This window comes from Balearica regulorum, chromosome 7 (assembly GCF_011004875.1).
Source record: "Balearica regulorum gibbericeps isolate bBalReg1 chromosome 7, bBalReg1.pri, whole genome shotgun sequence".
Taxonomy (NCBI): domain Eukaryota; kingdom Metazoa; phylum Chordata; class Aves; order Gruiformes; family Gruidae; genus Balearica; species Balearica regulorum.
Window position 1 is genome coordinate 24,271,182 of NC_046190.1, and position 13,904 is coordinate 24,285,085.

Below are 13,904 nucleotides of genomic sequence, written 5' to 3' on the forward strand. Positions count from 1 at the left end.
TTTCACATAAATAGATACTGGTAAATATATAGTCCAGGCATATGCTCTGTCCATAATAAAGGTGAAGTGCCTGAAGATCAACAAGGTTATGAAAAATCAGCAAGTAACCAGGACTGAGTGGTATGCAGATTATAGTTCTTGAAGTGTTTCACTGACCTGCTGATGAAAAATTATCAAACTCTTGTTAAAATCAGCAGCTGCAGTCAAAAATGCACATACTGTACCTGGGTTTCAAAATAACACGATATGCTGATTTGGGAAGATAAAAATCAATTTATTAATAATACAAATTAATTGTAACAACTCTGGTAAATGACTTGAAACCACTCTGGACAGCTTTATAAATGAATTCTGTTCATTATGTGCTTGTGTAAAAAAATGAGTTGGGATTCATAATGAACAGGACACAAAACAATGCAGAAAGCATTGTTTCGTTTTCATATAGTCAATGCTAGGCCTTCACCAAATCAGCTGTGTTTCACTACAGTTGCTTCTACACGAGAGCAAACTGGGGAAAAAAGTATGGTGTTATTTAACAAAGATATGAATGAAGTGGGACATGCTGAGTTGCACAGAGAGTAATTATAGTGTTTCTTACTTTTCCTAATGTTGAAAAAATACAAGAAAAAAAGAAGTATAAATGATGGCAAGAAATAGGTTTACATATACCAATGTTAATTTGTAGAACTTTCTGACTTGAGATAAATCTGAGAACAAAAGCTTCCCACACAACATTATAAAAGGATTTGATGCTTATACAAATAACAGGAATACCTGTATTTAGATTAGATTGAAAACTAACTAAATTAGAAATTGAAATCCTTGTGTTTCAGATCATAGGGCAACTATGAGAATCGGAATGACAATATTCTAATGACAAGTTGTGCTGTTTGGAGGGAAGAGAGTTTTGGTTCAGTATGCCAGTTTCGCTGTTCCTAGCTACATGCACTATGGAGCACAGACAAAGTCCCTTTAAAGCAAAGATTCCAGAAATTTTTTGCAGCTTAGCCTCACTTCAGAAAATCGGGGATGTTCTGTGCCCCACTGAATATAGCTTCCACCCTTTGCTTCCCTGCATCTCAATTATGAAACCAGGTAGTGAGCACAGAGCGTATTCACCTGGGCTCCACACCTCCTAAGGTGCTGCAGTGTACAGGCAGTTTACTTGCTGAGATCCGTTGCTGTAGGGAGGTTAGAAAAACAGTATTTGTAATCCTGCTGAAATCAGAGGGATTATAGCACTATAAAACCTCGTTAAATTGGATGAAAATCAGGCTCAGAGTTTATCCAAAGTATTCTCCTACCAATTTTATTTTTAATTTTATGATAGGTGAGGTTAGAATCCAGTCAGCAGCAAAGAAACCCACTAATTGCTCATTAGGAAATGCTCTGTAATTCCTTTGTTAGCTTTGCAGTTTTGCAGCAATTGGAGTAGCTGAACTATCATTATCACGATTAAAAACAATGGTCTCATAGTACTACATAAACCCTTAGGAGAATGAAGTATTCTGCCTTTTCAAAATGTTTTTCTATTGACAATAAAGTCTGTTTTATACCTAGCCATAAGAAAATAAATCTTTGATCTGCTAATAAGGTTCTAATCTTTCACCACTCTAGTATGCTGATAACAAGAATTTTCTTTCCCTCTGTCCATAGACTGAAGACATTAAAGAGATAGCCCGGAAGACACAAGCCCTGCCAAAGGTGAACACTAAAAGGCAACGAATTGTAGTCTTTACCCAGGGGAAAGATGACACTGTAATGGCTACAGGTATATTTTTCCAATCTCTGTTGTCGCTCACAGTAAATATTCTAGTTAATCAATTACAAGTTGTGGTTTTACAAATTATAACTGTTAAATGGTAGTTGGAGCGTTCGTCTTTTGATGTTAGTCCATGTTTCTCATCTGTTATGCTTTTAATTGTTTTAAGATTCTGAATTTGAGAAGTTAATATTTCACAGGAATGTCTGAGAATTTAGTTCTGAAGATCTTAAGTTCTTTTTTTATAACATAGATCTAAAATATTGATCCAGTTGGTTTTACTCAGATTTTTATGACTTGAGATTTTATCTGTGTAGCCATCTTTGCTGCAAACAAGAACACGCTATGCCTGCTGAGAACAGCTGTGCAACAGTATAGTATATTTAAACATTTGTGAAGAGGAGGAAGTGAAATCCAGTACTAAGTGAATTTCCAGGTTTTTTTGCTTTGAGCAGAAAGTCTCACTTTAGCTTTTCTCAGCCGTCTGCTCTTCTATTCTCAAAGGAGTACGTGGGAAAAAGGTGTTCTAGCAGGGATAGAAGTAGTTTGTGCTGTCTAAATTGATGATGTACGACGCACAAATTTAAGCGTTATAAACATGACTGCCTACCTTTTGACAGTCTCTTTAATTCTGTCCACCTATGCTTCTAGACTAAATAAAGCTATTAAAAACATGTGCTGTGGCAAGACATTTTAGTCATTCATTCCTTCACAAGGTAAGTCAGGGCTGAATTCCTCCTTTGGAAATGAAGTGAAGTTGAGGAAGCTTTGCACCTGAGGGACCAGTGCTTACTCATACGATGTTTGCCTCAAAATCAGAATTGGCTTCAGACTGTGGCTGCAGGGCTAGGCACTAAGTAGGTATGTCACTGCTGTATAGATCATTCCTAGCAGCAGTTTGAACGATTTCTCCAATAGTTTGCTGATTCCTCTGTTTTGTTAGCTACAAACTGATTTAAAGGAAGTAGAAAGCAGTCATTGAGAGCTGGGTATGTGTATCTCACTGAATAATGATAGAAGTGTTGCTTCCAGAAAGTTACTGCATTATGTGAATGGCCCATATGGAGGCACTCCACTGGAGTATAGTACAGTTGGCTGAAAAATAGCGGTATAAAAATGTTTTTATACATGAGCTAGTAATAACGGTAGTAAACCTCTATCTTATATGTAACCCTCCTGTGCTCTTATTTAGTTTTCACTGTATACTTATTTTATTCTTCAAACTAGCGTTGTTAACAAATCCATTAATCCCTTCTTTGATATTTTTACAACTGGGAGCTTATTTGAGGACTGACACTTGCTAATCTTAGCTGTTTGTTCACTATGAAATGAACTTAAATTAGAGAATACACTTTATATGCATGATAAATGCAAGATGGATAGAGACTGTATGCAACGGTGTCAGCTACAAAAGCAAACATGATAAATGTTAAGGCAGTTTTGAGCCGTGGGATAAGCTATTCAGTGCACAAGCGTAGCTGAATCTCTTTGCTATGTTGTTATTCATGGCAGCCAAATAAATGTCAATAATAAAAGAGAATTAAAGATTTTCATTTCCCAGAGGCAGTCCTCTAATACAGCTTGATCTTTCATTTCATTTGTAATTCGTTCTCATGTCAGGATGCAATCATTCGCCAGGCTCTGTGTGTCATGTTAAGTCATTTAATAATGATTAAGAACATAAAAATGTTTGGCCTGTGGGGCAATTCTCGAAAGAGATACCAATTTGTTATTGTTTTCCCCCTTTTTCCTTCCTTTGGTGTGGATCATCTTCTTCCCACCTCCTCACATTAAAATAATAATGAAAGAAGGAAAATGTGTCCCTTAATTTAGCATATGATACCACCACAGAATGGCGTAGAGTACTGCTAATGCACTTGTTTCAACACTAATTAGGTCTAGTTGCGCTTTGAAACCTGCAGTGGAAAGTGTAAAAAGTTTCTAAATGATCTCTCTAAGAATTGCTGCATTTAGGAGCAGTTACCAGTATAAAATTCATTTCCTTTTTCTAATGCACAGAAGAATAGCTTTTTTGAAAAGCAGGCTGTGTGTAGTTGTTCATCCTGCCTTTCTGAGGAAACAATATATTCTCGATAAGTTTGTGCCTAGATTAAAATAGTATTTGCAAAGTCAGCTATGGATTTGGACATGGTTGTCGGTACCTTCTACTTTATATTTTGTCCATAATAAGAACATGTTTATTAGTTGACAGATGTTTCTGTCAGTAGTGACTCAACCAGAGGGGATCAATATCCAGGCAAAGGACTCTACTCTTCCTTTTTTCCTTCTACTGCTGCCTTTAACCATCCTTCATCAGCTGTTGGGAGTATCACATATTCCAGTGGTCTCTGTTTATGTCCTCTGAAATAGTGCAGGATGGACCTGGAGCTTACAGGTGTGAGAGTAAAAGACTCCAAGGTGAATTTGGCCTTTGTGGGTTTTCTACCTTTTTTTACCTCCTCCTCTTTTCCGTTTTCCCCACGGAAAGGTCTCTGCTCTCTGGCAGCAGCGTGGGGCGTCCAGCATTGCTGGGAGCCATGGGAGTAGAAGTGAATGGCTTGGCTTGGGCTGCACTCTGTGAAGAGACACAGCCGGATGGCCACCACTCCTCCTTTCCCTTCCCCTGCCCACGCATGGCAAGATGAGAAAGGCAACACCGAGGCTGTAAGAGCATCCTTAACAGAGCTCCGTTTCCTCTGTCAGACAAAGCCTCTGTGTACTGACAGCCATGGGGCTAAGCTGAGAGGGGCTGGGCTAGAAGAGGAGGAGTGCACCTCTTCGATGAGTTATGTGTAGGTTGAATGGGGGGTCAGGTAATGGAAATAATGAGGGGATACACTTTGATACAACTCTGGCGGGGAGGAGAGGAAATAGGATGGATAAAAGGGGTTGTTGCAGGTTGCCAGCTCATTCATGAAAGGGCACAGAATTATATGTCCTGGAAATTAGATGTGGAATTTCTTGGGGTTTTTTTGGTGGGATGAAGGAGGCCAATTAGAGCTCGTAGTTACATGTGGAGAGGACTGTGGTTACAGTTGTTGATTTCTGGACACTGCAGAGAGTGGAAGTAGCAACAGCTATTTGAGGAGTAGAACGTAGGGCAGAAAGGCACAGTTTGTTACCAAAAGGAAAGAAAAATTGACCAAAAATTTCTGAGAATATAGCTCAGATAAACAACGGAGAGAGCTTAGACTGCGACAGCTAAAACGTCTACTTCCTCCAACAATCTGGCCCAGCCATACTGCAAAGATGTTTAGTCAGCTTATGAATTGCTGTGGTTTACACAACATTCTTTTGATGCCGGCCAAAAACACTGGTGGCTCACCTCAAGCAGACCATGAGCTGTAGGCACTAAGGCACCTATTGACAAGCAAGTTAGAGGTTCATGCAGCTGTAGCAGGTCATGAAAACGGTGAGAAGCAATAACTGCATCAGCAATCCCAATCTAAGCCATTCCCATTTGTCAGTCCACTTTCTTTGACTGTCTGAATTATTTGTGTTTTCAGAGGAAACATTTCTATCTCTTTATCATGGAGCGTATTGGGTCTTTCTACTGTCTGTTCATATCTCCTCCATCACAGTACTCCAGCCCCAAGGCCCCTTTTCTCTCCCATTCCTTCCTGTTCTCTGTCAGTAGGAATAATTGCAAGGAAGAGGCAAGCTCAAATTCAAGCTGAGTGTGATCAGTGTGTTTTATAGGGAAGGAAAGGAGGATTGGCACACAGGAGCTGTAGCAGATGAAACGTTGACTAAATTAACTGTCATCTTCTAGTAAGGCTCCACAGAGCATGTGCAATTGATTGTAGTCTGAAGTTTTCCTCTTCATGTCGTAGAATCATAGAATAGTTTGGGTTGGAAGTTCAACCCCCCAGCAATGAGCAGGGACATCTTCAGCTAGATCAGGTTGCTTAAAGCCCTGTCTATCCTGACCTTCAATGTTTCCAGGGATGGGGCATCTACAACCTCTCTGGGCAATCTGAGGTGCATTTTTCAATTATGTCAAATTTTATCTTTTTGCTGAAGAACTTGAAGGCATTGGATCTTCTCAGTGACCCTAAGAATTACCACTGACCAAAAAATTGTCTTTTCTATGGCATTGGTCCCCAACATGGCTGAATTTTGATAAAACTCTCTTGAAAAAAAGTAGCCTGTGCGAGACATCTGTGACGAAACCTTTCAGTACAGAGGATTATGGTTTGGGAAAGGTACTGGTAACTGAAAATAGGATCTATGGACCTGATTTCCAGAAAAGTTTGAGAAGCAGTATTGGGTTAATTCTTTGTGCGGATGCTCCTCATCCATACTGGGAATTACTTGCTATCAAGACTCTGGTCCTACTACCATAGCCTTGTTCCATCATATCTCTCTTCCCAGGCCTGAGATTCTGGATTTGATTCAGGGTTCCTGAGCTTATGGGATACATTCATTTCATGTTCCAACGCTTTTTTTCTGTAACCACAAAACATACATGTGCAGGGAAGGCAGGGAGAGTTACTGAACACATGCAATCTCCTGATTTCAGCAGCTGGAGCTTTTAAGAAACGCACCAAAAATCACAAGCTCTGGCGAGTACATATATGTCATATCTATATGTGTGCTATAACATTTGTCAGAATCAAATGCTGTGAAAGCTATCCCTTTTACAGAGTTGCTCATAACATTTTTAAACAAATTACTTTTAGTCAGATGCATTTTATGACTGGTCTTGGCCCAAAGGGAAGTCTTCGGAAACTCTGAGCAAAATCAGTTCAGCAGTGGAAAAACATACTTTTATATTGAAATATTTGCATAATTCAAAAACAGCTGAAGCTACAAACTTTAAACTTGGCTTGTTTTATAGCTTTAATAGAGGAAAGAAAAACAATCCAAATTTAAAGAAAATCACTTCAGCATTTTTCAAGTTATGAATGATGAAATCTGGCATGTTCAGGCGTGAACATAGAATTTTCCATTCTTTTTTCCCCCCAATGTTTGTAAGACCACCTCTGTTAAGGGCACATTTGTAATAACCTCATTTGTTAGAATATAGCAGTAAAAGTGGATTTTTTAAGGATTCAAGCATTAAAGTCACCTCAGTTAGGGCTTACTAACCACTTACATCTTCTTCAGGTTTTGGGATACATTACTTGAGAATAATTCAGGAAATATATTAGCAGTGCTGGCAAATGTGGTAGAATGAGAAAGGTCCATCTTAAAAAATTTTTAGTGCACCTACCACATAGTACATACTGAAATACTTTTCTGAGTTTCTACTTGTTATTACTACTTGTTATTTAATCTATTCCGTAAATTAAACAGCATGTGCAATATAGCCAAATTAATATGTTGCCATAAAGCTTGCAACATTACCAAATTTTAAAGCCTGCCTACCAAGCTTTGGATGTTGGAGTAATACTAGACATTTGCCTCTACCTGTTATCTGAAACAGGATACTGGGCTTAAATGGATGTTGGTGTCACCCACTACAACTCTTGAGGTAATGTATGCAAATACGTTCATAAATTTAAAAGTTTATATGTTTGGATAGAACCAAAACCTGTTCTAAATGAAAATAACTACAAAGGTATGCATAGTATGTTTTTATGAATTATGAAGCTTCTTTTACTTTATAAGGATATGTTAGATCTTAAATATTTTAGAAGGAGGGTTTTAAAACCATTTGTTTTAGAAGGGTTGTCAAAATTGTGGAAACTAGAGAGATTTTAAGAGGCATTCTTAAATCATAATGGCATGATGCTGTGTGCTTTTGGGGGGAATAAAAAGGACTGATGTTCAAGCATACAGCTTACTCTAAAGAGAGGTCAGTAGGTTTTCTTTGTCAGACTGTGCTGCAATCATAGACCAGCATGTTACCTTGTAAGCCTATCTATAAAACATAGAAGTATTTATTACTATTGACACTGCTGACATTTTATGGTGGGCCTGTTTGCAGCTCCTCTTTCTGTAAGTTAGTGAGTATTATGTGTTCTCCTCTAAGAAGCAAGAAAAAGTGTTATTTTTTTTCCTCACTTCTCACAGCTTTCATGCTTAGCCTTCCAGATAGGAAAACCTTGACTAGCTCTTTTTATCAGACAGCCTTCCTATGTGTTTACACAAACAAAAGTAGTGTCTTAGACTTAGGGAAATAATAGTTGAATTCTATTACATTGTGTACTCTTTTTCACAGCATTGCACACTTTCACTCTTCCCTATCCATTTATATTCACAAATGGAAAGAAAAGTTTAAAAAACAAAAATGGATTTAGGAAGAAAGGAAATTTTAGTCTGCTAATGGCAAAACAAATGAGCTAGAAAGCCCAATAGAATTCTTTTTAGTTTAGTTGTGACTTAGGAAACCACAAAACCTAAATTAATAATGAAGATTTGTTGATAGGGATTAATGAATAGCAAAGCTGGTAATACCTTTTTGTAACTGAGACCATTCATGATTTCATGCTGTGTGGGAGAGGAGGTCTGAACATTTTATTAGACAGCTGAAACGCATTATTAAAACCTAAGTTCCTGGATGCCGGTATGTTAACTGGACTTAAAAGTCTATCAACTACTGCATCTCAAAGAATGCATATATGTATATGTAAATATGTATGTGGATAGGTATGCAATATGTGTGTGTGTTTCAGTAATTTCATACTGATTTTTTAAAAGAGTAACTTTTCTAGTCTAACGTGTTAATGCACCAGTTTAGTTCAGAAATTAAGTGAAGCTGGGAAATAACATTTTTGTGTATAATCACCAGTAAGAAGGAATTTTCAAGGCAAAACTGTGCCTCTTATTAAACCTAGCCCAAATTTCAGGTGTTACAATGAATTTACATTCTGGCATTCCAAGGAAAAATTACCCCTTTACACTGTGAAAAATGCATGTTTGTTGAACGGCAATAAATATGGGCCCCTGTCCCATTCCTTAGGACTAGGCAGCATTTCCTCCTGCACAGAAGAATTTCTATATTTGTTTCTTAAGTACAAATACGTAGATTTACAAAGTCAGATTTTGTTCCACAATTCTAAAAAGCATTCTTGGAGGCGTGACTGTTAATATAAAAATCCACTGCTTAGGTGGTAGAAATTCTGTGATGTTGGAGAGGCAATATAGAGTGAAAGATTGGGAGCAGGATTGAGGCAGATCAAAGATCGGTCTAACCTGGTATCTGCAACAGTGCACAGTACTGGGTACTTGTAAAAGAGGATAAAACCAGAACAAATCTATAGTGATACTTCCATGTTACACACTTCAAGCTTCCAGGAATCTGTAGCTTGGGAATTTCTCAACTAGAGATGTGGTCTTTGTGCTTAATAGTCCAAAAAAGAATTTTTTGGACTTTGATGTCTTCTGATAATGATTGTTAGAGACTCCATGTTATGTAAAGAAATGCCTTCCCTTGTTTGTTTGGACTCAGCCACTTAAGAATGTTACTGGCTATCTCCTGCAGCTTGCATGCACGGCCAGTCCGTAATCATTCCATATACAACATCCTGTTACTTTTGATTTTGCAGAAGTCTTGCTTATATCTCCTCTTCACTAGTCTTTTTTCCAGACTCTTTTCCTATTCTGTTTTTTTTGTTCTTTGTTTGCTCCATAATTCTGATACCCTGGCCCACCCTTCACTGCACCTTTTTTTCAGGTCTGCTGTACACTTTGTGAATCAGGGACAGGAATGTTCAAGTGCCTGAGAAGTTTACAAAGTGGTTTAATTCTGTTGTCTCCTTTGTTCTGTATTCCTCTCTTAATAATTCCTAACATTTTATTTGCTTTTCTGGCTGCCACTGATGATTGACCTGACATTTTCATAGAATTATCTGTTGTAACTTCAGATTTTTTTTATGGTGTGGTGATAGGTGGTTTAGTACTCTTCAGTGTGTATTTAAAGCTAGAATTGTTTTTTGTGTGTGCACCTTTTTTACATTGATTGGCAAAGAATTTTATAGCCCATTAGGGTGAGATACTTTTGCAATTCTTCACATTCAACTTTTGTTTTTACTATCCCAAATGAGTCTAAGTGTATCACAAGAAGATGGCACGCAGTACACTGAAGAGCTCCTCTCAGAAATGGTGTATATATAGCCTGGAGGTGCTACCCATAACAGGTAGGCACAGTTAACATCAAGGCTGGACTTAGGCAGGGGGATTTCAACAAGTGCATCTCTTAAACCACTTGATGCCTGTCTTGCTTGACTCTGGAGAGCAAAGTTGAATGAATTTACAGTAAGATGCTGATTCAGGTGCCATTAAATTCCAAATGGACACTCCTGTTCAGGAAAGAAAGTACCTTAATACACTTTTTTTCTTTTTGTTTTTTGTTTGTTTGTTTGTTTTGTTGGGTTGGGGTTTTTTTTTGAGAAATGAGGCCTTCCTTGTGATATTTTTCCTCAATTAGAGCATCCACATGGAATTAATTTATCATAAATTTCTGCTGCATCCTGTAGACACAGCTGTAATACTTTAAAACTGGTGCTATTTTACTGGTGATCTGAGTGAGTTGTGAGGTGGTTTGTACAGAAAAAATTACATTGGCACAATATTACTCTGTTTACTCAAGCCACAGAGCAACAGAACTACCAACCAGAAATCCTGGGAAGACACAATTGTAGCAATTAAGCCTTCTGGCTACCAAGGCAGGCCCCTACTGTTCTGGGCCATCATGGAAGGAATGAGGATTCACCTTATTCATTCTGTGGCTATGTAGTCCTCAGAGCACAAGAGTCTGAGGCTTGGGTCCCTGGCAGTTTTAAACTGATAGAAAAGTCAGAAATCACTGGCTCCTCCTAGGACACATGTTTCCATCCCCTACTTTTTCCCCGTATACTACTGGCACTTCTCTGCTGCATGGGGAACCAGTTCAGCAGTCTGCACAGAGAGGCAGAAACCTACCCTGGTAAGGTATTGAGCTCTCTGAACCAGCTCATTGCAGGGTCCAGATGGGTACTAGTGCCAGCGTGGGAGGAGAGAATACAGCATTGCAGTAGGAGACAAGGATGAGACTATAGTATCTGCAAACTATAGCGCCTGAAGTTGCTGTGGAGCCTCACTCCACATGACGTTTTATTTTGAACTTCTATCTAGCAACAAAGACTGTCATTCCAAGTTGGAAGGAAAGTTGCTCCAGGATCAGCTGGCAATGTTGTAGAATTATGTCTGCAAAGTAAAGAGCAAAGAATAAGGGGACAGAGATACGAATATACTATCAGAAGGGAAACAATCTCTTTGACATCTCACATGCTGAACACCAATGATTTTATCATAGAACTATATTAAAAGAATGGGGAGACAGCAGAATCGATCATTCAGTACTTGGGAAGCACTGGAACTAATGACAGCCTTCCAAATTTAATTTGTGCTTTTCATGTGTACATGTATTTGATGCAACTTTGTCAAGGTTATCCCCATTTTTCTGAAAATGACTGCGCTGGTTTTGGCTGGATAGAGTTAATTTTCTTCGTAGTAGCGGGCTGTGTTTTGGATTTGTGCTGAAAACAGTGCTGAAAACACAGGGATGTTTTTGTTGCTGCTGAGCAGTGCTTACACCGAGCCAAGGCCTTTTCTGCTTCTCACACCACCCCACCAGTGAGTAGGCTGGGGGTGCACAAGGAGTAGGGAGGGGACAGAGCCGGGACAGCTGACCCCAACTGACCAAAGGGATATTCCATACCATATGACGTTATGCTCCATATATAACTGGGGAAGTTGGCTGGGAGGCAGGATTGCTGCTTGGAAACAGACTGTCCATCAGGGGTATTTTTCCTCCACAGGTGTTGAGCAGTTGCATTTGTGCATCATGTGGGTTTTTCTGTATTATTATTTATTGTTGTTATTGTTGTTATTCTGTTCTTTTGTTGTCCTATTTAACTGCCTTTGTCTCAACCCACAAGTTTGGGTTTTTTCCATTCTCCTCTCCATCCCACTGGGGAGGGAAGTGAGTGAGTAGCTGCGTGGTGGTTAGTTACCAGCTGGGGTTAAACCACGACAGTGACACTTATTCCTCTCCAGGTACACCAAACATGAAATTCTGGTGACATTTAGTTTTTCAGCAACTGTTTTTTGCAGCTACAATGTTATGTCTATCTACATATATCTTTCTGACTTTTTGACCAAACTGAAGAAAATCCAAAATTGCAGTATTCTGTTTCGTATAATATAATTATTCTATAAGGTTTTCATTAAATTTAGGCTTTAAGTTTGAAGTTCAGCATTGTCCTTTTCTATACATGCATTTTGTGTTGCTGCAATATTCAGTATTGGACGCTACCCATTTCTCCTTAAAAGCATATGGTTTAATGAGTTGAAATCTGAAACCCATGCTTTAAAGGTTGACAGTGCGTAGGTTTCTCCCCTACCAACGCTATGGTTCACATCATACTAACAGGGAGGCTATTTTATGGAATTAATCAGATAGTAATTTTTTTTACCCTAATTTGGTGTGATTATTTTTTTCATTGTAAGAAATTAAAAGTATGGCATGTTCGGCAGGTTTCATAATAGATCAATAATTTGTTGGCTTAACTTTCTTTTTTTTTTTCTCCTGTGATGTGGGAAGATCAATGTCTGTAGTGCCCCAGGTCATGATCAATGCTTTTAATAAAACTTCCTTTTTTTTCTTTTTCTTTTTTTTCTTTTTTTTTTTTACCTTTGTACCTTTGTATGGTTTTGCTTTTATTAATGAGCTTTTCCTTTAGTTTCAGACCATTAATGGTTTTCAGATAATGTCATACTGCCCAAGGTCAAGGCCAGTTTGAACTTGTAACTCTACTTATCAGTGATTAAATCTATTGGATGGGCTTAGATGTGTTAGAACATATAAGAGTTTGAAGTACTGCTTTCTAGAGGCTCAAAGTTAAAACAAAACAAAATCTCAACCTTTTGGGAGGATGACACATTAAGGCTTTTTTTTTTTTTTTCATTTCCTTCTTAAATAATGATTGTCTTATTTATGGATCTCATATTGGTGTTAACATCGCAAGTAACTACTGTGGCTTTGACTGCTCTTCAATTAAATATATTAAATGCTCCATATTGAATTTTATAATGGTATATCGCTCATTTTGCAAAGACAGTTTAAAATAAGACAACGTATCTTTTGTTCATTGCTGAAATTCTGAATGGGAAAGTAGCAAGTTATCAAAGTATGTGTTGTCAGCTGGAGTACTTGCGGATAATGTGATGTTATTGTCTCTGGGGCTCAAACCAGTGTCTTTTGAAATCAATGGAAAGATCTCATTAACTTCATTGGATATCGATTATGGCCATGGAGAACTTAAGAGATTCATAAATATTAATGGTTTATACTGATCCATGCGTCTTTTTATGTGTTGTACCTTGTCTGCAATCTCCGATTCAATTTTTGTAGTCTACCTAGAGGTTATACAAAAAGCGAACTTTATGTATGCTGCAGGATTTGATAACACAGTTTACCTTAAGGTATCTTCTTTGTTGTCTGTTACAAATGAGGTGCATAAAGAACTGGACCCTTTGACCACTGGCACCTAGGCAGAATATGTTCTGTCGAAGATCTTTTTTTCCGTTATTTTGGCAGTTTTAGCCTTGTTCACTTCATAACAAATCATCACAGAGGAGTTTGAACAGCAGAATCTCTACTCAGAAGGTGCCCTACAGACTCTGATAGCCTATCATCTTTAATTTAGAGATTTTATTTCCCATCTTGTGATTACAGTTGAATGAACATTGCAGAAAAGTTTAAATTGTAGCTATCCATGTCATGCTTTTGCCATAAGTGATGGAACTTACATTTTCAAGCCTCTAATCTTCACCTGCTCAAATAGTCACTATAAAATAATTGCACAGAATGAAAGGAGAGTAAAATGTGGGCATGTATGGTGACCCTGGGTGAAAATTAACTGCAGGAACTGGCCTTTTGATTAGAAGTTTCTCTGCTGTAGCATCCAATTGCAGGCAATAGAAGTTGTGGGAAATAAGTAGCTGAATGGAAGACAAATCCTTAGCTCCAGGAGGGACAGAGCAGAGATCCTTGCTCGTGGAAAAAGTGGACAAAGGGGAGATTTAAATAGGTCCTGCTTTGCCTGACTTTGGGGATTTAGTATTCATTTTGTGTAAGACAACAAAACATCTACAGTTAACATTGCAGGGGGGAGGGACACAGAAGAGAGGTTAATTGGAGTTCTTGAAAATT

At 38.2% G+C, this 13,904-nt stretch overlaps 1 protein-coding gene across 4 annotated transcripts in view; it reads left to right on the forward strand.

Moving 5' to 3' along the window:
• The window catches only part of ADK (adenosine kinase), a 295,032-nt gene that overhangs the window by 250,845 nt on the left and 30,283 nt on the right, over positions 1-13,904 (forward strand). For all 4 annotated transcript variants that reach the window (XM_075758603.1, XM_075758601.1, XM_075758600.1 and 1 more), the window contains one exon: positions 1,657-1,771. In XM_075758603.1, coding sequence (XP_075614718.1) covers positions 1,657-1,771 — 115 coding nt within the window. The remainder of the gene's footprint in view (positions 1-1,656; positions 1,772-13,904) is intronic.